General features: G+C 39.2%; 1 protein-coding gene across 4 annotated transcripts in view; it reads right to left on the bottom strand.

Moving 5' to 3' along the window:
- Nucleotides 1-1055: 1055 nt before the first annotated feature.
- NDFIP2 (Nedd4 family interacting protein 2) overlaps nucleotides 1056-23978 on the bottom strand; it is a 42357-nt gene continuing 19434 nt past the window's right edge. For all 4 annotated transcript variants that reach the window (XM_044429119.1, XM_044429117.1, XM_044429120.1 and 1 more), the window contains 5 exons: nucleotides 19711-19798; nucleotides 10490-10614; nucleotides 7769-7835; nucleotides 4592-4697; nucleotides 1056-3291 (listed from right to left, as the gene is read on the bottom strand). In XM_044429119.1, coding sequence (XP_044285054.1) covers nucleotides 4594-4697; nucleotides 7769-7835; nucleotides 10490-10614; nucleotides 19711-19798 — 384 coding nt within the window. In that variant the 3' untranslated portion in view covers nucleotides 1056-3291; nucleotides 4592-4593. The remainder of the gene's footprint in view (nucleotides 3292-4591; nucleotides 4698-7768; nucleotides 7836-10489; nucleotides 10615-19710; nucleotides 19799-23978) is intronic.

Here is a 23978-nt window from a genome sequence, read left to right as displayed (position 1 = left end):
CTGATACCGGAGAGAGCCAATTGCCATCAGAAGACATAGCCATCAGCAGCATTCCCCCCCATACATTTCTCCAATTCCCTTTCAAAATCAACCCAGTTGGCAGCAACACTACATCTTGTGGTAGTAAATTCTATACTTTTAACAACACATAACATGAACAACTACCTTTTACCTCACCTGACTCTCCCACCACTAGCTTTACTAGATGATTGTGGGTTCCAATATTATGAGAAAGGAATAAAAAATTGCTCTAACGCAAAGAGTTGGGTACAGCCAAGGCACCTCACTTCAGATGCAAGATATTTCAGAAGAAACAAAACCACCCGGGTCAGAGATGATATACACCATATTGAATGCAATGATAAAATATGGAAGCAGAACCTGAATGAAAGAAAGGTTACATTCCCCTTATCCGTGGCCGTACTGGTTCCCTGAACAGACCAAGGGATGCGCCATGGCTTTCCAAAGGTACCCAAGCAAGTGACATGCCAATTCTTCTCCCCAGGCTGAAAAATAGTACAGTTCCTATCTCCTGCCACGGCAGAGTTCCTTAGTGTGGAGAAAGGCTCCCATCCATCACCTGCTCCCCAGGAGTAAAGCTACTTCAGTAAGGCAAATGGTTTCATTCTCACTGCAAAGGCAGGTCTTATCTGTCGGGAGCCTCAAAGCAGAATGCTTTTCAAGCCAGAACCATGGTTTCCTGGTTGCTATACAAACCTGGAGGATAGATCTCTCAAAAGGATTTCTTTCCATAGCTATGGAAAACTACCACCTTTTCCTCTCCACCCTGTATAATACCTTATTTTTTCCTTGTGGAGCAAGCAGGAGCTCGGAAATGTATATAATTTAAGTCAGGAACATGGCTCGGTGAAAAAGGAGTAACAGAGTCTGTCTTGTTCCCAATAGTTGCTGTTTATCTGAAATGTGCACACACATGATCCTGAAATCTCCCGTATCAGTCCTATTTGCCTCATAATATATTTGTAAAAATAGAAAAAAAGATCAGACGATATATTGTTTGGTCTATTAAAAAGATGTAACATGGTTCTTGAGTGTACAATGCAAAAACATGAAGTCTTTATTCCAAAACAAAAAGTCACTTGTCTCTAGGGAGCAGAGAGATTTAAAAAAATAATAATGAATTCAGAGAGAAACATGTCAGAACTCATAAGAGAATGCTGTTTTCAAGAAAAGTAGAATGGGCATGTGTTCTCATATTCTTAGGCTTTTTTTCATTAATTCTGAAACATTAAAGAATATAAACCGTTGACTTTATGAACAAAATAGACACAAAATAGGATACAGTACTAAATGAGACAACATATAATTCCTCTATATGCTAATATTAAAAATTCAAGAGGTCAAATTAAGAAATAAAGAGAATAAATGTGCATTTCCCACTCCTGAAATGCAGAGTAATTAGTTAATGGCAGCAAACTGAGATGACTATTGTTGTATATGTTTAAGAGATCTTTGTTGCCCTCCATGCCAGAGTGTTAAGTCTCAGAAATGTTTGGGTAAAGTAAACATATGCGTATTTGCAATACCTCTCCAAAGGGCCCTAGATATATTAGTTTAGTCAAAAGGAACATCATTTCTGTTGCCTGAAAACTATTATTGTTTATAAATTTGCTATAGAAGTGGGTATGGAATCAAAACGTTCTAAAAATATACTAAAGAACTCCTTACTTGGGCTGCTCCTTAAATAATAAATGATCACATAATTGACTTTCTATAAACACAGCCACAATGAAAATCAATGTTCTGCGCTGAAAATCTAGGTTTTCTATCAACTGGTGTTGTGTAACTTCCATTCCTTTTAACTGAAAACATGGGCAGGGATCTCTCACAGACTCACCTGGCTGAATGAAAGTTGTGCAGCTGTAATGTCTGAAGAACCTGCACTTGTGTCCAGTTACACCTGTTGACTGAAGGATGGATGCGATAGGGATGGAGCTGCACACAGGCCCACCTACCTAAAAACGTGGTTTCATCTAGCAATTGTTTATGCTAGACCTTCCAATGAGATCGAACATGAGAATGAACTGAGCTAAGGGGCTTGTGATTCAAATTCATTATTCCTAGTCATACACTCAGAAGACTATTTTGTTCAGACCCGCCTCTTAAGTCCACTGGCTCTTTAGAGACATGCTTGGTGGCCATTTTGCAAGGGTATGTGTTAATTAAAGTATCTAGTCAAGAGACTAGTGTGCAGATCAAACTGGTGAAACAAAGGAATTTAACTATGAATGCAAAAGTTTTTCTAGAAGTCATAAGGACTGGTAATTTGCACAGTATCTTTTTCAAAGGTCTATGGGCGGATCCAAGTGTTTTGAGAATGGTATGGCTACTGCCACAACATAGCTGAATCCCACATTGCTCCACGAAGGCAGAAATGCAGAAACCATGTGGAAGGAGCTGCAGCAGTTCCACTGCTTTCCCAATCCAGTGGCTAAAGCCACAACCACCTCCTTGTAATCTAATTGTCATTGGACTTCCTGTGTTTCCAGAGCAGCATGGGATGGTGCCAGAGTGAAGCAGCTACCACAACCTTCTCATAACTTAATGCCTGGGTCGTATATTGGGACTACTAAATAACAGTAGATGCAGTTTCTACTGAATATGCTAAATTCAATCATCAGCTAATCCAGGGTTTTAAAATGACAGTAATTATGACTACTGCTTCTATTACCTACATCTATGGAAAAACAGCAAATTCACACAATGAGTCCATTATAAGACAGGTGCACTTGGTCAGCCTTCAATAAAATGCATTTCAACATGCGTTTATGGAGCTACAAATTATATGATTTAAAAACCTTTATGTGCATAATTGGATTCCACCAATTTATATACTAAAAGAGTCCAAGTGGTTTACTATTAAGTCATTTGGTACAAGTTCTTTGTACCCTTCAGACCAGCTAGTGGATAGTACATAATACTGTGAAAACAAGTTACCACTTAACTTCTTCCAGATTCAAATATGAATTAGTCAAGTCTGGTTGTATTCAACTGCTTAGCAGACTATAGGCATTGATTTTATTTTTTTAAGTTCTTGTTAAAGTTGGTGCATCTGCACAAGGAAAAAAGGCAATGCTTAATATAAATATTTACCAGAATGAACAGAAATGGCACTTAAGCATAAGCCACCCTGTCATTCATTAAGCGGCAAAAAAATCCTGCTCCAAACCAATCTGTTTTAAGTAGTCATCTTTCCTTATTCAGTGGGAAGATTACATAATGGCTGGAAGTTCACATTGGTATGAGAAAGGAATGCCTGGTCGATGCACTCTGGAAATAAAGAAAAGGTTATATTTTAGTTAAATAAAACTATATTGAGCTGGATAATATCTTTTAACAACACTACATTCTCACCTATATGTGAATACAGCCTCTTGAAGCCATTGAGGCTGTGTCAGGTAATGAAGTATATTTCACCAGGACTACAAGACTCCACGGAATACCAGTTCGTCGGGGACTAAACTCAAGGTGCTCAAAAACCTTTCAACCCTGTGCAGGTTTCACGTCTAACACCTGAGTGAAGATATTTTCCCAGATAAACCTTGCTGGGAAAAGATGTCTTCTTTCAAGCATCACCATCATTAGAAGTATGGTCAGTTACTACTAATGGCAGAAACTTTTGGTGGCAGCCTTATTACTGTGAAACTCCCTTCCCATGAGAAACACATTAAACTAATCTGGTTGACATTTTTAAAGGGAACTTTGGTTTAAAAATGCTTGGGAGATGCAGTTTTATGTAACACTTCTAAGTATACTACAATTTTCATCTATGTGTGAATCATTCTGAAAGTTCCCATCAGAAGCAGTTCATAAGTTTCTGTCATATTTTTAAATAGTCCATGTACTTTAATACAAGGCTATACTAAAATGGTTAGGTTACAGTCTCAGTTACCTCAAATAGTATCCACTATCAAGTGATTTATTAATTTTAAGCATTGTAAACACTGTCTAATATGAATACAGCCTTGATCTCCCTGTCCATGGATAACCTTCTTCATAGTCCTCTAGCACTCTATCTTTCAAATCTTTATTTCTCATTATATCCCTGCCTCTGACATCCTCCAATTCTACAATCCTTAGTGAAGTGAATGTTTTCTGTGCTGTTCCACATGAAATTGTTTCCTTCAATCTGTATATAATACATATTATCTCATTCCTGTCCTTCCAACCCTTCTTCAAAACCCACATCTTTCACATGGCCTTGGTTTATCTTCTCTATGTCTAACTCTAAACAAGCTTTTAAGTATGTACAAGAACATTTGCCTCATTTTCTTTCCCTCTGTTATTTGCTCATTACATAACAAAGATAGATCAGCTCCTATAATCTCCTACCATTAGCTATGCTAGCTAAGGTTGATGGGAGTTGTAGGCCAAAACATCTGGAGGGCAACAAGCTACCTCTGCTTTAAGCAAATTAAGAACCCCCAACATGCAGAAGACATGATTCATACATCCCTTCCTTTTTTTCCCAGTACAAAACTGAGAAGACCATTTTAGTTTGTGGTTGGCAAGTCTCTTCCTTCAGAGACTTTTAAAAGTATTTACCTACAAAGGGAGCAACATTGCTTACCTCTAGTATAAGAAGAAAAATCTTGTTCTATGAGCGGCTGCCATACTTTCAGACATATTTCTAACTTTTAGGTAATTAACAAAACCTCGGAAAAATAGGAGGAGGCCTAAAACCAGAGATACAATATGAAACATATTAGAAGATGCATACTTATCTTTTTCATTTTTGGTCACAACAGATTGATATGGACACTGCTATAAAATTAATTAAAAGGAAGCAAACCTTTGGTATTTTGCCATCTCACACATATGTATGCAGAAGAAATGGAATGTCCTCAAAGTTAGATCAATTGCAATACAGCTTGGAAACACAGAAAGAATTGGGAAGCAGGAATCCAGAGAGAATGGAAGGAAACTAAAGATGCATGGAAATCAGATGAAACCTTAAATTTCCTCTACAACATAGTACAGTTCAGTCAATACTGAAAACTTCAAAGAACAACCCACATTTACAACTAGGATTGCACTGAATTTTGAAAAGTACCTGTTTCAAGCTAAAGGTACCAAAAGCAGTAGATGGATTGTGTTGTACCACTACTTAATGGTTTGCATGTACAACACAAATGGCTGAAATGGGGACCAAATTTTTCTCATTGTTTGGCTATATAATACAATAAATATATCTAGTAGTTAAGTGTGCGTATGTGCTGAATTATACTTCATTAAACTGTTCACTGTACTCAGCCTGAAAAACACACGTTTCCTATGGAAGCAGGCTTGTAAATGTACACTTACTTAGGTCATTTCTGGAAAGTAACCATTCCTTCCAAGCAGCTGAGGAGTAGAAATTTAGTGAACTGGAAGTGGTATCACCTTCCCTAGGATGACCTAAGTGTACCCCAAATATATATAAATAAGTAGCCTACTAAAGATAGTTGTGACATAGAAACCTCTGTAGACTTACTGGCAAAGCTACTATTTCTATGCCTTTGTCTTCTGCATACTCACTAATTTTTCTTCCATTTAGAAATCTGCATGTGTGCTTCCAAAGGGAAAACAGTCGGCTTAGAGACACAGCCTATGATATATCAAAGTTCCCTCTTTGTTTCACTTCATATCCCTTTAATTCTGGGGACTATATGCTCATGAAGAAACATTACACATTAATACCTCACTCCTTTTCAGGTGAGCAGCCCAGCTGTTCCTCCATTGTTACAAACCTAAAAATGGCGTCATATGCCAATATTATGGTAGGTCTATACCAAGGCAATCCAGTGGCAATCATACCCAGGCTGGTTCTCATATGAAGCAACTAACACATTAAGATATTGTAAATGTGTGTCAATAGGAGGAGTTTCTGAGAAAGGGGATGCTTGCGAATTGCTCCTTTATTAGCTATACAAATTTCTACTGACACATGTAGGCTGAAATGGGGAAGGGAATCTAACTATCTTACTAACAGAAAAACCTTGGAACGGCTAATAAAATAGATCATAGATTATCAAGGTCTGTAGAGAATGCAAAAGCATGCAAGACAATATTCCAACCTTTTCACCTTTCAGTTCAGATTTATTTTATTATGTTCTCACATTCTTAGATTAACTCTGAATTTCCGCCCTGTGAAACAATGGCATAAATTTGTTTAGCAGCTTGCTGTTCTTCCTAAACTTTCAGTATTGTGCACACTACAGAAATAGAAAAAAATGGTATTTGCAGTTCACACTTTGTTTCCTTAGTTTTATGTAAGAGTTATACTTAAATATTTGAGACCGACAGGTGATCAGTTAGTGAGAGGCAATTTTAACTGATGGAATGTACATTTGTTCATCTTTTAGTTATTTTCATTCTGGTACATTCCTGTAATAAGGAATGTATTAGTAATGGCATTTCTTTCTTGCAAGCAATGGCTTTTGTTTTCAGACGAGTACATTCTCATTCTTCCTTCAAAGTCTCAAAAAGGTGAGGTTTTCCTATATGCAAATTTATTTAAATTTAACAGATTAAAATTGCTTCAGAACTGAACAACCAAATGTTTTATTTTGTTTTTTTCAATCTGGGAAAAGTCACCTTGTTTCCTAGCTTTTTGTTTCATGCTATTGAATACATGGGAATGTATTTTGCTTCTGTTGGCTATTTGACTATGAATTAGTGCTGTTGACATTTATTTTTATGTTATTGTTTCACAGAATTTATGAAAGGCCTGGAGGAAGACATACAGAGTTTTCAAAATAAAATAATGCCAAAGCTAAGCTATCATTATGAATGGGTTAAAAACAGTGCTAGATGCTTTGGACTGGGTGAGAGTTCCATCCCTAGGCAAAATCACCAACTGACACAAGGAAGAAGACACACGGTGAATACTCAGATACATTTGTAAGCCTTTCTTCCAGCCCTGTCTGAAACTTGGCAGACAGCTTTTCAAAATAAAACCAGGAGAAACCTGAGTGAATGATGATTAATGCACAGAGTGAATGATGATTAATGCACAGAGTGATTAATGCACAGAGTAATGCATGGGGGACGCCTCCATGAACTGAATTCAAAATGAAAGACAATCTCACATTCAAAATCACAGCAAGTTTTCAGAACCTATTTAACTTTGAGTTTTTATACTTGAGGAGTCTTAAATTAACTGTGATGTTGTGTTTTGGAGTGAATAAGATCAATGAAAAATAGCAGGGGTTTAGTAAACATATTCAGGAAATCCCCTTTTGATACAGTCAGTACCAGAGAATTTTTATTTTTCTGAACTTTAAAACAAAGGACTGTTGGTAATATCGAATATCAATGACTGCCACAGAGGATGAAAAGGTCAGATTTTCCAGTGGAATTTTGAATATAGGTGTGGAACAATCACGTTGAATAAACATGTTAAGTGTTTTAGTTTTAGTTTTAAATAACATTAAAATATTTTGTGACTTGTAACTTTTATATCTGTAGGACAAGTTTCATGTACCTCCTTCCTGAACATGTCAACTCTTTTTTGGAAGATGATGCTTCATATTCATATTTCATTTCATTTCATATTAGCTCTTAGCAGAGTTAATATGAAAATTCTTTCTATGGCACTTGATCTGTGGTGGCTCTCTTACCCATACATATCAACTCTTGATGCTGAGGTGCAGATAGGTACACATTCAAACATGTGCAAAAGCTTTCTTAAGCCAAGTTTAGATTTTTCTATTAAATCATCAAATTATTTAAAATTGAAAAATTAAAGTTTTTGATTTAGACTTACCAAGTACAAGAAATATCCACCAAAGCCAATACTGTCCATTGAAATAGCCAGTGAAGTAATCTGAGAACTGAAAGGGAAAAATAGCCCTTTAAACATGCAAGCTATTATTTCAAATAATACTTGTTGCATACGCTGGGTTACTGACAGAGCAAATGCATATTTAGACCATACAGATAAGGATAAAAAGGAAACACACCCAATATATTTGGAAAGACAAATGCTGTATGTAATATAAGAGAAGGTTTGGGGTGCCTTGTTTTGCATATCTTGCAAACAAATCCCAACCAAGCTCTGTAAACGTGTATTAAGCTTTTCTCATCAGATACAAACATTCACTATTATGAATGTGTTGGTTCTTTCTTTTTCTGCAGTGTCTTCCCTCTCAAACACATTACAGCAGCCTGCTGCTTTTGATATTAACACCAAAAGTCACATTAGTTTAATCTTATCAGATGGGGATGTTTGACTGACCCCACAAAAGAAGAGCTTTTGACCTTCTGTACACCCCCTACTGATAATCGCTGCCAAGACTACCAGTTCCATAAAGACCACTGATTCATTAAACTCTTTTCATTTTCAAACTAGATGCTCCTGCATTCAGTTCCCAGCAGTGAACTGAACGCAGCTAAATGAACCTTGAAGGGCCATTTCAATCGCTCCTGTTAGTGAGCATGGTAGACAGTTTTGTCCTCTCTGTTTGGCAGGAATCTATGGAGATGGTTTTTGAGACAGGTATCTGGCCTTGAGCGGACTCCAGACGACATGCTTCACTGATAAAAAAAGATTCAAATCAAGTGTCTCCAAGAATTCACCAATACTATAAAGCCTTCAGTGCAACTTTTGAAGTTAGAATGAAACACAATAGTTAAACGGAGGCCACTGCATCATTTCCTTCCCTATTGCAGCTTCCCTATTGAAGCCTGTCAAACAATTTAGGTTATTTCGTATCAGCAAATAGTAAGCATAAAGAATTCTGTTGACTTAAATTTTTAGAACATCATCAAGGGCAAAAGATATCAGAAATATAAAACTACTTTTCACAGGATATTAATTTTAAAAACTTTAGTGGGCCTTATTTAAAGCTTTAAAACAAAGAACAAAAACATGCAGCCCAACAACCACCCATTAGCATAGGTTTCCATCAGATATATCCCTTAATATTGTAAAACATTCACTGTGCTTGTATGAGAAGTGGCCAAGTTGTCATTTAGATTTCTTATCCCTATGAAAATCCATGGCATTTCCATAGACTGCAGCCAAGAGATACATTTCTCTGTCTTTGTGTAATCCCCATATATTCAGGCTGTGTAGCACCATAACTGGTTGATAGGGGTCTTGGTTCCACTCTATTTGGTACTAGTTATGTGCAACCTCAGGTTACTGTGACCAGTTCTGGGCACCACACTTTTCATATACTTGAAAGGCCATCATACAGACAAGGGCCAGGATCAATTCTCAATCATCTGAAGAATGCAGGACTTGAATACTAGGATCAAGTGGCGAGAGCCAGATTCCAGCTAGACACCAGAACATCCCTGGCTGTTAGGGCAGTGTGGCAATGAAACCAATTACCTAGGGAGATTGTTGTGGACCCTCCCACACTGGCAGCATTGAAGAAGCAGCTGGACAGCCATCTGTCAGGGATACTTTAACATGTGATTCTGCACTGAGCAGGAAGTTGGACTTGATGGCCCTATAGGCCCCCTCCAACTCTACTATTCTATGACCCTTGTAGCATCATGACATGACTTGTAGAACAACACAGCACACAAACTGGGCAAGGGATTCAAGACTGCTGTGAGTTGTATCCCTAGTACCTAAATATTCAACTACTATGCTGTGGGAAAAAGAAAGGAACTAGGGAGGGGAACTCAGACAAACTCACAAGGAGAAAGAAAAGTCCTAACTATGCTTACATGCAGGAAAAGTTGGTAGCTACTAACATGTGATGGCGGCCATGTGTTCTGGCAACAGCCATCTTTTTTCATCAGAAGAACATGGAAGCATCCATTCCCTGCCCCGGTGGTTAGTTAAGTTTTTGGCTATCGGAAACAAAACCTACTACTTGAAGCTACTTGAGACTAGAGGGAGGTAACACATACTTTTAAAAAAATGGAGTGCAGGGCAGGCATCAGAGCAGGAAAGTCCTGTCACAGGAGGTGGCCCACAGGATGAAACTTCTGGTGGACTCCCTCAGTCCTGGAGCTGGCCCGGACTTGCAGCTTAACACATGACTTTTCTATCCATAAGGTTTATTTACATAACATAGATGAAGTATGTTTTATGTCATTTGAGAACTGTCTGATGACTGAAAACACTTGAATAGCAGATTCTTTTCAGAGATTACACAGGTATGTTACTTAACAGTCATACATAAAGCCTCAACATATCTTTGGGAGAAGTGAGAAACTGTATGGCATATGTCAGTGACAAAAAGCATTTGTAGATAACCAAGAAACTAAACAAGTAATGTGTAAAGGCAGAGAGTTCCAGAAGTATCACCACATAATGCAAAAATAAAAAAATAAAAAGTTTGCATTAAATGACATTTAAAATTCCTATTCCCGTAAGTTTTTTCTTGGCTTAAGCTGAAATAAAAATTTACTAGTCATGATACAATTAAATATAATTGTAATTTACTAGTCATGATACAATTAAATATATTTTAGATAAATCTACAGAAGATACACATACCTAAAATCCATAATCAAAAACACTCACCCGAACAATAAGAATCCATTTGATCAAGGACAGTCCAAATCCACAAATGGCACCATATCTTCCTGCTATGGTATTAGTTATACAGAATGATAAGCAAAATCCAATCCAATTGAAAATGAACGCCACTAAAATAAAACAAACATTCCTTGTTAAAACTTAACTGCATTCCTATTTAGTTGAATTATCATAATGTTTATTAAATCTGTCTTTATCGGTGCTCCTACTGGAGAATACGTGATGGTCTTCTGCCGTAAATATCAACAGCTGGCTTCCAGATGAGCTTCTACAGTGCAACCGCACTATTTCATTCACAGTATTTTATAGCACTGTTCCACCCATAAGCCTCTTCTGTCTTCCACCACTTCTTCCATCTTCTTTCTTACTGACAACATTCCATTAAGGAAGATTAGACAAAAGCTGTACTTCTGAATAAATGAGCTGGGAACTGTCCATCTGAAAGCACCCAATATGGTGGACTAATTCGCAATGCTCAGGACATATTGTTGAACTGGTATGGAATCATCAGAGTGCTAAACCCTAGCAGTCCCTCTTCATAAATGTGTAAAGTGGTCAGGTTCATGATGTGACCAAAACTAAGCAATCTCAATTATATAGGAAAGATCAGGAGTAAAAAACCTTTAAGGACGATGCTACTTCCACACTTAAAATATAACAAAGCAAAAAGATTCCCTTATGAAAGAGGTGTTAAGATACAGCATTCAAGTTTTTTTATACTTACAGGGTTCAGGATTCCATCTCCCAGTTTCAACTTTTATGATGGGTTAATTCAAACAACAAGGTTTGTCACTTTCTAACATTAGAAAGTTATCACCTTCTAATTCAGCTGCATGAAACAGGTTTGCCATCACAGGTGTAAGAGACAGAGATGCATTCATCAAATCATTTGAGGCATGATCCAGCTGAAGTTAAGCAATTCTGAGCTACCAGAACTTAATGGGGAGGAATTGCAACATATGCAAAATTAAGTAACAAGGTGCATGGCAAGATTCTGGAATTAGCAAGGTTTGGCTTTTGCAGGCCAAGGCCAGATAACATTTGTAAAAGCTGTATGTTAAAGAATGATACAGAAACTAAAGCTAAATTCCTTAGACAGAATTTTTAAATCACACAAGTTTGTTTATTTATTTATTTATATTATTTATTAAAACATTTCTATGCCGCCCCATTCGCCGAAGCCTCAGGGCAGCTCACAACATAAAGTAAAATACAAAAATAACAATATAAAAATAACAATATAAAATAAATAACAATATAAAATTATGGGTTCATTTTCAAAGGAACACAGCCATAGCTAGCTTCTTTTCAACCACTGAATCATAAAAATCCAGACTTACATAATATGTTTATTTAGTAGTTTTAGTTTTTCCTGTAAAAAAGCCTTGGTTCACAGAACACAACCAACCAAAGCACAAGTTGAATATAGGCTGAGTGCGGTCTGTCACTGAACTGTGAGTTGCTGTTGAATTGTGGGTTGTCATGTTGTAATGAACTCAGCTGCTTTAATAAACTATGGTTGTTAGCAATGAACAACTTATAGTTTACAACCCAGCAGCCATGGTTTCTCTCTGAGGCTTACTCCTGGTTAACAAAATTCTTGAAGCAAACACTTTGTTATGAATCCACACATTTTAAGATTACTACAACTGCCACATTTTTGGTAGCTTGGTATCTGTGCACACCTCCAGTATAGCTGCCACCTTTTCACAGACACCTGGTAAGAGGCATTTAGAATAGATTAAGGATTCTGTTGGTGGACTAACCACCCTGCTAATGAACAGTTTTTCTACCCAAACTGATGAATGGTGGTTTTGGGAGATTGCAATGCTCATGCCAAGGCTATTTTGTTGAAGATGGCTCAGGACTTCAAGGCTGCCATGTCAACCACGGGGCTGTCTCAACTTGTCATTGGCCTCTTTGTAGTATGTTTTTATTTAAATAAAAAATTTCAACCTTAAAAAAAAAAAAATTCAACCTAACATAAGGTAGGTCACACTCTGGATGTGGTTCTTTTCCTATCAATAAAACTGTGGTCTGATTATATCAGATTTCAATTCCTTTGTTGTGATTAGACCATCAGTAAGGTTTAGACTTGCCATGCTTCTTTCCATGGTAAGCATACTAACCCTATTAGATTGGTCTGCTCCTGGTGGCCAATCAATCCAGACAGGTTCTTCCCTGAGGGAACTTCCGAATCACACAGCTGATGGCCCTGCCTGAATGCTCCTAAGGGTCAGCTTGGCTCTGTGGTTTGAGAGGAAACTGGGGATACTGAAACAAATGGTACAATGCCTAGAATACTAGTGAACTCTAGTTAAATCCAAACATACATTCTAGCACCTATATTCCACTAATGACACAGAAGAGATGAAACAATACCTCCCCCCAGCACTCTATCCTTGGAATTTTTCCAGTGGTCAATGGCTTTCTTTAATCTAGCCACTAGAAAGATAATACAGAAGACCTGGTGGCCCGTTATGGCTTCTTTTCAAAGCACTTCAATAAAACTATTCACAGCCACAGCAACTTGCATGCCACATTATTTCTAGTTACATAAATGCACCCAGAGCTATCAAGTCAGATGGGATTTGATACAGTTCGATTACTGTGGCCTGAGGATGCATATAAGGTGTTTGGAAGTGTGTGGTTTACAACATGTTTGTTCAACCCATGCTCCTTCCAGCTCACTCTGTTGATGCAAGACTGGATGAGTCCGAGAACTTATAAATGCCTCTCTGAAATGGATGATCCTGCCTGCCAAACAAAAACAAAAACACAAACACAAAAAACCAAAACCCAAAAACAAACAGTGAGGCCCCATCTAAAAAGAAAGCTTCTTGGTAGTTAGAGGGTTATTCTAACTATTGGCTGGTGTGAAAAAATAGAGGGGCTCACCTGTTTTCCCTTGGCATCCAGAGGAGAGGGAGCCACAGGAATGATGCCTGGCCTGGAATCTTCCCAGGCAAGATGAGGTTTGGCCTCATCAGATGAGAGGAGTGGCCTATGCGGCCAGAGTTTTCCACAGGGCCTTGAGACTGACTGTTCTGTATGCATCACTGAATCAAACATGCTGTTAGGTTGAGGATGTGGAGATCTGGATGAAGGACCATCCCCTGGTCTCTTGAGATCAGGTCCAGAATGTTAGGCAGCCGATGGAATGTCCTTTAGGACATGTCCAGAAGAGTTGTGAACCAGGCCTGACTAGGCCACCACAGGATTATCAAGATGCATCTGGTTCTGTTGTGTCTCATCTTGTTTATGGCTCTTGGTTATCATTGGTATCAGTGGGAATACACAGAAGAAATAGTTGCTCCAGTGGATTGTGAATGCATCTCCCAATGAGTTCTTTCCAACTCCAGCTCTCAAGCAATAGAGTTTGCAGGTCTTGTTGTGGTTTGTGGCAAATAGGTTAACTGTCGGTGTTCCCCAGTGACTGAACAGTAGATGGCGTACATTCCAATTGAGTTCCCACCTGTGGTTGGAATGGGTGCATGGCTTAGAAAGTCTGCCTCATTGTTCTTGGTGCCAGCCACATGTACAACCTGAAGAGTGATATTGTGGTGTACACACCAGTTCCAGAGGAGTATCAATAGTTGGGCAGGAGGGACAGATCTTGTCCCTCCCTGCTTGTTTATATAGAAGGGAGATGTTGTCTGTGCAGATGTTGTCAGTCACAATCCACATACACTGTCCTGTCACTCTGTTCTGGAGTGATAGAAGAGCTTTGAATACTGCAAGTAATTCCACGTAGTTCATATGTTTTGTCAGCTCACAACCGTGACAAATTCCCTCTACTGATTTGAGATGTGTCAGTATGTATGGTCACTGTTGGATTTGATGGTCAAAACCGCATGCCCTGATCTACGTTGGGATGTGTAGTCCACCAGTGCAGTGTCCTCAGTACTTTGGTGGGGTGTTCGGGATGGTAATTTTGGTTGTACCAGAGTTTCAGTGGTTTCATTCAAAGCCTTGCATGTTGGACCACCAATACCATAGATGCATATGACCCAAGGTTTGCTGGATTGCTCAGACTGTAGGAGTCAGAGCTGAGAAAAGCTTCAAAACTGACCGGTGAAGCTTGTGTTTGTGATGTGTTGGTAGATAGGCTCTTACCTCCAATGATTCTAGACATGCCCCAATGTAAGTAATTGTCCATGAAGGGACAAGTGAAGATTTCTTATCATTTATAAGAAGTCCCAAGCAGCTAAAACGATTGTAGGTTGTGGCGATCAAGTTCAGAAGACTATCCCAAGATAATGCTACTAGTAGCCATTCATCCAAGTATGAGTATATTTGTATGCCCTGCAACTGGAGGTGGGCACAGATTTCGCTAAAATTCTTGGTTCTGTCAAAAGTCTGAAGAGGAGCACTTTGAATCTGAATGTCTCCATACCAACTTCAAATAGGAGGAAATGTCTGTATGTAGGGTGGATAGCTATATGAAAGCAGGGATTCTGGAGATCTAAGGATTTAAACCAGTCCTCTTTTTGTAATAAAGGCAGGATATTCTGAAGTGTTGTCATTCTGAACAATTTTGCCCCTATGAATTTGTTCATGCCACATAGGTTTAAGATGGGACGGAGACCTCCATCTTTTTTTTGGTACCATAAAGTATTTTGAATAGAAACCTTGCTGCCACTCTTTATGGTCTACTCTCTGGATTGCTTCTTTCTGTAATAGTGTTTTAATCTCTTGAAGGAGAACCAGAGAAGGTGTCATTGTCCTAACTGTACCAAGAGGGGGAATGGTTTCAAATAAGATTTGGTATCCAAGGTTTATAATGGATAGAACCTCCCAGTCCAATGTGATGGATTCCCAGATGGGGATATGTTGTTGTAATCATTCCACAAAAGGGAGTGGTGAAGGGATAGAAAAGGTAAGAGGACTAGTTTGCACGCCCAATCACCACTGACATTTTTCGGTATCAGGGCTCTTTTTGGACTGTTGTCACTGAGTGGTGTCAGAATGGTGTGAATGTGATTGCCTTTGTCAATACTGCTCTTTGGCAGTGAAGAAGCCTTGGTATGTGGGAAAGAATGGGTGGTTTTGATGTTGCCTGACCCAAGGCCACTTATGGGTCCACTGAGTTGATCCCTAGGTCATGTGGCAGGCTGTCAGTCTTGCCTTTTGAATGGAGTCGAGCCTTTCATTGGTCTTGGAGTGAAAGAGACCACTTCCATGAAAGAGCATATTTTCCATATAAGCAGTTTCCGTATAAGAGTTTCACAGCTCTTAGCCAGGCATAACGGCAAAGGACGACAGCACCAACCAGTGCTCAGGAGTTGGAATTGAAACGGTGACTTGCCATGGCCAGTTGTTGTTCAGACAGCTGCATGGCTTTGTTGATGAAGATCCTCACCAAATCCTTCTGCTGATCAGGGAGGAACAATGCCAGCTATTCCATTTTCTGCCAAAGGAAAAACTGGTATCGGCCCATCATTGCTTCGTAGTTCGATATCCTGAGTCCGAGGCCTGCAGCAGAATAGATATGATGAGACACCATGTCAATATGATGACCCTCACGATCTGCTGGTGTAGAGTGTTCTTGAATTTGGCAGTCTTGGGTTGCCGCTATGACTACTGAATTCAGTCAAGGGTGGTGAAGAAGAAAGGGAATATCCTGTTCCCTCACTCTGTACATGCTTTCCAGTCTGCAAGATGTTGGATGTGGCTGAAATGACCATTCCCAAGGTTCAGTCATGGCTTCTTGCAGAGTCGATATGCATGGAAGAGCCACTGGGACTGCATCCTCAGAGCAGATGACGTTGTAAATAGTGTCCCTTTTGGGTGCAGTGTTTTGCTAAACATTGATGCCTAGAGAGATAACAATACACACAACCTGCTCTGAAAAGCATCCAAGACTTTCACCTGGCAATCCAGGGCCCTGGTTTGAAATCATATTGTCCAGTAATGTTGAAGAGGCTTCTTTGGCATTGGCATTAAAATCCGAGTCCAAATCATATGGCAAGTTTAAAGATGAGGAACTTGTCGGTAAAGCATGTTGCTGTCGAGGACTGGTCTCAGCAGCTCAGGAGATAGATGGAGTGTCACTCATCTGTTATCGATGCAACTGGGAAGTACTGAGTATGTATAATATGGCATGTAGTCCCATCCATACTGAAAAGTATAGTATGGGTATGGAAGGGGAGGCATCTTCCAGTATGGATGAGTTTTGGCTCTTGGGATGTCTGGTTGGAAAGCATGTAGAGCAATGGGTTGAAATGGGCTCATATTGGTGATTCAGATGATGCTCAAGAACGGGCTGAGGAATCTCTTATTTCACCCTCTGAGATTGAGGTTGGAAGAGGTGGATCTACACGGACAGCTTCAGCACGTGGTGGAGTTCTTGGGCTTGAGCGAATCTGAGGAGAGTTTCAGAGAGTAGCATACTGACAGAGGATGTACCAGGCTTTCTATTGATACCGAGGTGGTGGTTGGTACCATTGCCTCAGTTTGCAGTGGTATACGCGATGTTCAGTATGAGAACTGTGCTTTTTCTTCTTTGGCTTCTTCTCAACATGTTTTTCCTTGCAAGCCTCCTTCACCTCAATGTGCTCAAGTTTCTCCTTGTGCTTTTTTGGAGATTAAGACATACCAGTTCTTGTCATCAGTCCTGAGGCTCTGGAGGTTTCCTCAGTTGGTCTACATGCACTTTCAGAAGTGCCACCCTGAGAAACAAAAAGGACTGGCTGATTTCCCCCTGCGACTTCTTTCATTGCCACCAGTGCTCTATCCGAGCTCCTTATTAAGACAAGTCTCCTGGTTTTTACGTGCCTGCATTGTAAAAACTTGCCAGTGCACCCATTTGTCTACTCGGTGGCCTTCACCGGTGGCAAAGTAGACAAAGTGAGTGTGTATCCACTGCGGGCATTTTAGCCCTGCATTGAGCACATTTTCTGAACCTAGATCACTGAGCCATCAAGGAGGAGGAGTAAGAGATAGAATTTGGAAGTAAGGGTAAGACAATAGAGGGTGTTTTGTTTTTTTTGTTTTTTGTGGAAGTGAGAGAAAGGGAGGGAGAATCGAAAAATTGGAGAAAGGAATAAAGAGTAAAGCGTTTCTGATTTAAAGGTAACGTTTTTTAAGATAATGTAAAGCTTTAAGTAGAAGAAGGTATTCTAAAGAATAGCAGCGAGAGAAACCCAAGGCACAGCGAATAGCGGTTGTAAGAAGACTGGCGAAAGGGCAGGAACCCCACCTATTAAGGAGGGGGGAGGGCAGTTAATGCGGAGAGAATTTTCCCAAATACAGGCACTGCGTAGGCGTAGCACCCATATGTGTGATGCACAGAGATCACGATGAAGAACTCAAGGACCACCTCCTCTTCATTTACATACCCACACACTATGATCTGTCTTGGATGCCCTTCTCTTAGTCCCAGCTAGGCAGGTTGAGCTTGGAAACAGTCTCAACTCTGGAAATCTCTCCACAGAGATTTGCCTGGACTGCATTTGCTACCTTTGCAGCACAAGTTGAAAGCCTTGTATTTTATTGGGCCTTTTTATTGTGCAAGTTTAGGGTTGTGCCGCTGCTGTGCTTGGATCTATACTGGCCTGGTTAACTTGAAGCTATCTTGAAACCACTGCCCCATTACTCTGCTTTACCCTCCAATGTACTGGGGTGACAGGACTGGTTTTACAAGTAATCCCTATTTACACAGCATATCTGCAGAGTTTTTTAATGTCTGAGGCTGTTTATATTGAAGGATTGATTTATTTCACTCAGTTTCAAGTATCAGCACAGATGACTGCAATATACCACAAATCTCTACAGTTGAATAGTGACAGTTGCAATGTAGAAATATGACACAAGATGGCAGTCACTCATCACCAATGAATCATCTGTTCTTTGCACATTCAAAACTTGATATTAAGCTTGAAACAAATTAAGCTTGAAAGTAAGTTCTATGTCAATGTGCAATACATGTAATATATACAATGCATAGAGTAACTATTGCAACCTTTATTATAATGCTTCATTACTATAAATGCAAAACTTTATTGCAATGCTGGTCTAGTCAGAATAAGGCTGCATGTCTGAACTGAGAAACAGTACCCTTAAGTTGGCAAGCTGTTCAATCTGTGTTGCCCCAATATATACCACTTTATACTTTTTTGTACTTAGCTGCACTTACCATTAGCAAAAAGCCACATTCATCTGTGTAGCTGAGGCTTCCGTGTATCACACCCCTTGGTTTAGCTGCCAACCAGCTAAATTTTCTCACCATTTGAAGGTGAAGCACAGATGTCTTTGCTATTCATTTTACTTTTTGTTGTTCCCTTTTCACTCACTCTCACTATGTATAGGTTTGTTTGTCATATAAAGACCACATGATTCCATGACATACCATCTTTTGCCAAATAAGTTAATTCTTAAGAGCAATGAATGATTATGCATCCAGTAACAAATCCTATTTTCGAAGATCCGTGTGAGTACCTGGCAATGGAGCATCTCTTTCAAAAGCCATGATGACTGTATTACAAAGATCACCTTAGAGCTAGGCAATGCTGGAAGTGGTAGGCCTTTTTCTGTCTAAACATGCAACGCATTGTGCTCGGAGATGGGTGTATCTCTGACGCAGTGTATGCTCATACACATATCCACAGAGGACATTTGGTAAACTTTCATTTCCAAATGTTGGCATCTTCTGTTAGTGAGCAAAAGGCCATGCTATGGTCCCCATCTTAATTCCATATTAAAAAAATTACACTTGCTTGTACGCTTGAGATAAATAAAAGCTTCAGATATTTGAAAAGGTAAATAATCACTCTGCACTTTCCTCCATTTATTCAGCAATAGAAAAGTTGTTAAATGAAACAGTAAGTTTGCAGTTCAGAGAGTGAAATTTGCTCAGACTTTATATCCATGACCATCTTTAATACTAACACAAACCTCACTCAGGGTTGCCTCATATGTTACAGATCATGAACCTGCCAAATGGATGCTTTGAAAGTACACATCAAATGTCAGTTACGACTGGCTGTGGCTTCCCGATACATAAGTAGAGCAAGCCTCAAAAGACAACAACAGTGTAAAAAGGTTTTAATCTATTAACATTCTCCCCATGTATTGCATAATACATAATACATGTATGTATAACATGTATTACGTGGTCACAAGTACAGCATTAGTTACATCAAGCATTCTGCTATTTGACCTTAAACCAATGTGATACTGCAGATATAAGAAACCATGCTACTTACTGAAGAAGGCCAACATAAAGATCCCATCATTGCCCACACGTAGTTGGTCTGCATCACTGAAATCATCTCTTGGTGGATACTCTTCTTCCTTTAAGTTGACAATTACATTTTAAAGTTACATGCCAAAAACAATTAAAACATTTCAAGCTGCACTTATAAGCAGCAACAGTTATGCATGTAAGGAAGCAAGGTTACTGAGGACATGCACTTCAGTTGCTTAAACTACATGATCACAATCACTCTCAATAAGCATTTATAGAAATCACCAACACCGTTCTTCAAAAGGGCAGGACATTTGTGCCAAATGATAGAAGAGGGGTTTTAGTTCAGTCACCTAACTCTGCTCCCAGAGGCCTAAACTGCAAATTGTGTTTTTGATTGATAGAATTCAGCAAAGTAGCAGATAGAAGTCATAATTGTGACTGCTCAGTACCTAGGTGACCAGCATTCAGTCTATTCCAGAGATTATATTCACCAAAGAAGATCAATGCTCCTCCTTGATCCATCCTTTTCATAGAAGCTGCTGCTCACCTCCATGGCAGAGAAGTACTTTTTATCACTTTTTCATTGGCCATCTAAAATCCTACCAAAACAGTTAGGCTTCAGTTACCTATTTCCTCTAAACTCCAGTTTTTGCTATGGAGCACATAGAGCTGGCCTTTGAAGAAAGTAGGGAAACCTGAACACTGGAACTGGGAAGTAGGAGCATATCGCCCCAGTGCTTTACCATCTTCACTGATTCCCTGCCTGCTCTTGGTACAATTCATAATGCTGGATTTGACCTTTTAAGTCCTTCATGACTTGGGAAGAAACTACCTAAAGTACTGTATCTCCATATGCACCTTCCTGAAACATAAGATCATCTTCTGAGGCCCCTCTCTGAATAAAACGCATCCTGTGGCTCTATGTTAACTTTGGAATATCCTTCCAGGCTTGTTTGGCACCTACTTTAAAGCAATTTTGGCACCAGATGAACACCTTCTTAATTTACCTAAGTCATTTAATCTGTTCTTGTTCTACATTCATTTTAATAAGGCTACTTTTCTGTATTTTTGAAATAGTACATGTAGCATGTTTTTATCTAGCTGTAAGCCTCTCTGAGAAAATGGTTATAGGGTGCCATGTGAACATTTTAAATAAATATCACCATCTGAAATTAGCACAATCAAAACTACTGAAATCCATCTAACACTAACGGTGATATTTAAGTCTGCCTTACTTAATACCCCATTTGTGAAAGGAATAATTTTCTTCCTTCTCTACCTTCTAACAGTCAGAGCACTTTATAAAGAGTTCTATCCAGACCTTTTACCCTTTGCATGTAAAAGCAACAATGAATTTTGGGGCCTCCCACACAACAACAATAAAGCCATGACCGGTGCACCCCTTGGCCTCTGTTAGTGCCCCACTGCATGAGGCCGTCTTGCCATGCAAAGCCAGACAGCTGCTTCACAAGTCAAATTCATGGCATGTGTACATAAGGTGTAAGCTGAATGATACAAGCAATGATTGAAAAGACGTGCACACACAAGCTGGAGCATAAACTGGCTGCTCCTCACAACCAGTCTCTGATCCTTATATGTGTACATGTTTTTCCAATCATTATTTATGGGGGGAAAGCATTTTTACCCAATGTGAAGTGGCCACCAGCAGAACACACCTATAGATACTTAACAAAGGGTCCCAGAATGTGACATCTTAATGTGTTTTCAAATCCAGTGGGCAATACTAGTATGTTTCTTGCTTCCTTGCTTTTTATTAGTTCTAGGAAATGTTAGCCTTGCTCGGAGCAGACTCACTGAAATAAATAGGACTTAAGTTAAACTAATATTAAATATAGTTCTATATCATGAGTTTCTGCATTTTGTTCAGATGTGTTCCAAGCTGAAGCCCTAGCCTACCAGTAGAACACATATTCTGTAAGAGAAAGTTCTAGGTCCATTCTCCTGCATCTGCAGTAAAAAGAATACATTTTCCACTGAATAGACATTCACAACACAATTAGAGAGAAATGAAGCCACCACGAAAGGCCAAATATCTGTTGCATATGTTTGCTGTGATGGAAGCAAGCGCCAGTAACACACATGGGAAGGCTCACTAAATCTGATAAATTATGAAACTGGAATATTTTGTATACCAGCAACAGACCAAAATCCATGAGCCTATTGTCTTACTGACCCTTCAGGAAATCTGGCATTCTTAGAATAGCCCTTTTTACTACCTAAAGCATATGGAGGCAAGAGGTATCAGTATTTAAATATAACTGCTGTCACTAAAATTATGAATTACACCAGTTGCCCACTGAAGTCTGGGCCTGCCTCGGTGCTCATTTGAACAACTGTAATTTAGTATATTTTGTAATGCCGAAGGTTTTGCTACCTCTCCTGCTTTTAGAAAACAGGCAGCGTAAGTGTAAGTGTACCACTGAGACATGCAACATATGATCATGCTATTAATACTATTAATCAGGGTCAGCCACAAGAAACTAAGAAGCATTTCAAACCAAATGCTTTGCTGATATTCAGACACCAGAGGGTGCTAGCATCCTAAATAATCTAGAACAGTAGATCCTCATAACCTACTGATAGCATTTATGACCAGCACATAATTTCAAAGGACTAAAGTTTAGAGAATGCCACTGAAGTTGCCACTCTTCCCAAACTATTTATCTCAGGCCCATTTTGTTTGGAGAAATTACAAATCCTGCATAAGAACTACTAAAAATTGAACAATTTGTACACAAGCAATCCAGATACTTAATTCTGAGGCAGAAGGTATTAATTCTACTGCAGCCTGTATCGATCAGATAAGTTGAGGTATTTACCTAGTTTCTTGTGTTCTACACATTTGTTTTTGAAAGTCATAGCAGAGGCAAGACCCCTGCCCCCACTGTTGTCATGTCTGGCATAACTTCTGAAGCAGGAAGTCTCCTCTACTCATGGTGCCTCATTGTACGAGTTGGAATCCAGCATCCTAAGGAGTCTAAATGACAAGCAGAGCCTCTAGTACTGGCAGCTCCCAACTTCAGAAGTTACACTGACACTCTGACCACATGAACAAAGGAAGCAGAAATACTTTGGGGGTGGGATATATACATGGCCCGAATACTCCTTTCAACATTTACCCTGTGCGCATGCATATGGAAAAACAATTACTCACACCAGTATGCAGTCAGCATAGAATGAGAAACACAGAGGAGTAATCTATTAGTGACTTGAAACAAAGCCAGATATACTGAAATATGTGTTAGTGGGATATTACTTTATCATCAGGCTGTTTTTTTTAACCTGCCAGTAAACAAAATACTACATAATAGCAAAAACCTTTTTTGTGAAAGTGTGCATATATGAATTTACACACATGCACACCTATGCACAGTATACATATTTTTGCTTAAAAATTCTCGTGAGTGGAATTTGAGGGGTACCAACTGAAAAAGTGACCCCAGTTACCCTAATTATATTTACTTCAGAATTTTATAACCATTCACTATTTGTCAGGGTAAAGGATATAGTAACTCCTGGCAACATGTTATTCTGCTATCACACTGCTACAGATTGTGCTTGGAACCCTGTCAAAGAGCTTGATCCTATGCTACTGATATTACACTATTCTTAAACATAAAAGTGAATTTATTTACTGGAGAAGAGGAACATAATTCACTCTTGAAAAGAATACTCTATACCCATTAAGCTGATGGACTAAAAGTATGTGTGACATCCAAATTATTTTTCTTTCACCATTTTTACCATTTCTATTTGAGGTACTTCACACACCCAATCAAAGTAGCTTCAATTGTCTAACCTAAAAGCCAGTAATCTTGTTTCTCAGCAGGGACAACTATAAAACCTGAGGGACCTTGAGTAACGTGTGTGTCCACATAAGTGAAAGCTGGTATGTATGAATGTAGCAAATGCTCAACAGCAGCCTTCCCCAGTGTGGTCTCCTTTAGACGCTTGGGACGACAACTCTTTTTTTGACCCCTTACCATTTTGGTTGGGACTGGTTGGAGTTGTACACCAACAATTCTGGAAGCCGTCATATTGGGAAAGGCTGTGCTAGCATATGAATGGCCCATCTTACCAGATCAGCGGTTACCGGACTTTCAAATAAAAAGGCCTTGGATTTCAAGGATCACATGCACAATGCAAAGCGTATTTTTTCTGTTTGTGTCACAAGTCCCTTTGCATACCACATTCCTATATGGAAGACTGCAGTCTAAGGCTAAATTCTATACGTTATTTCCAGGAACAAAATGCCATTGAAGT

The sequence above is a fragment of the Varanus komodoensis genome, unplaced genomic scaffold (assembly GCF_004798865.1).
Source record: "Varanus komodoensis strain SLA01 unplaced genomic scaffold, ASM479886v1 scaffold2, whole genome shotgun sequence".
NCBI classification, from domain to species: Eukaryota; Metazoa; Chordata; class Lepidosauria; order Squamata; family Varanidae; genus Varanus; species Varanus komodoensis.
The sequence above is the reverse complement of the archived record's forward strand: the minus strand, read 5'-3'. Positions and strand labels throughout refer to the sequence as shown.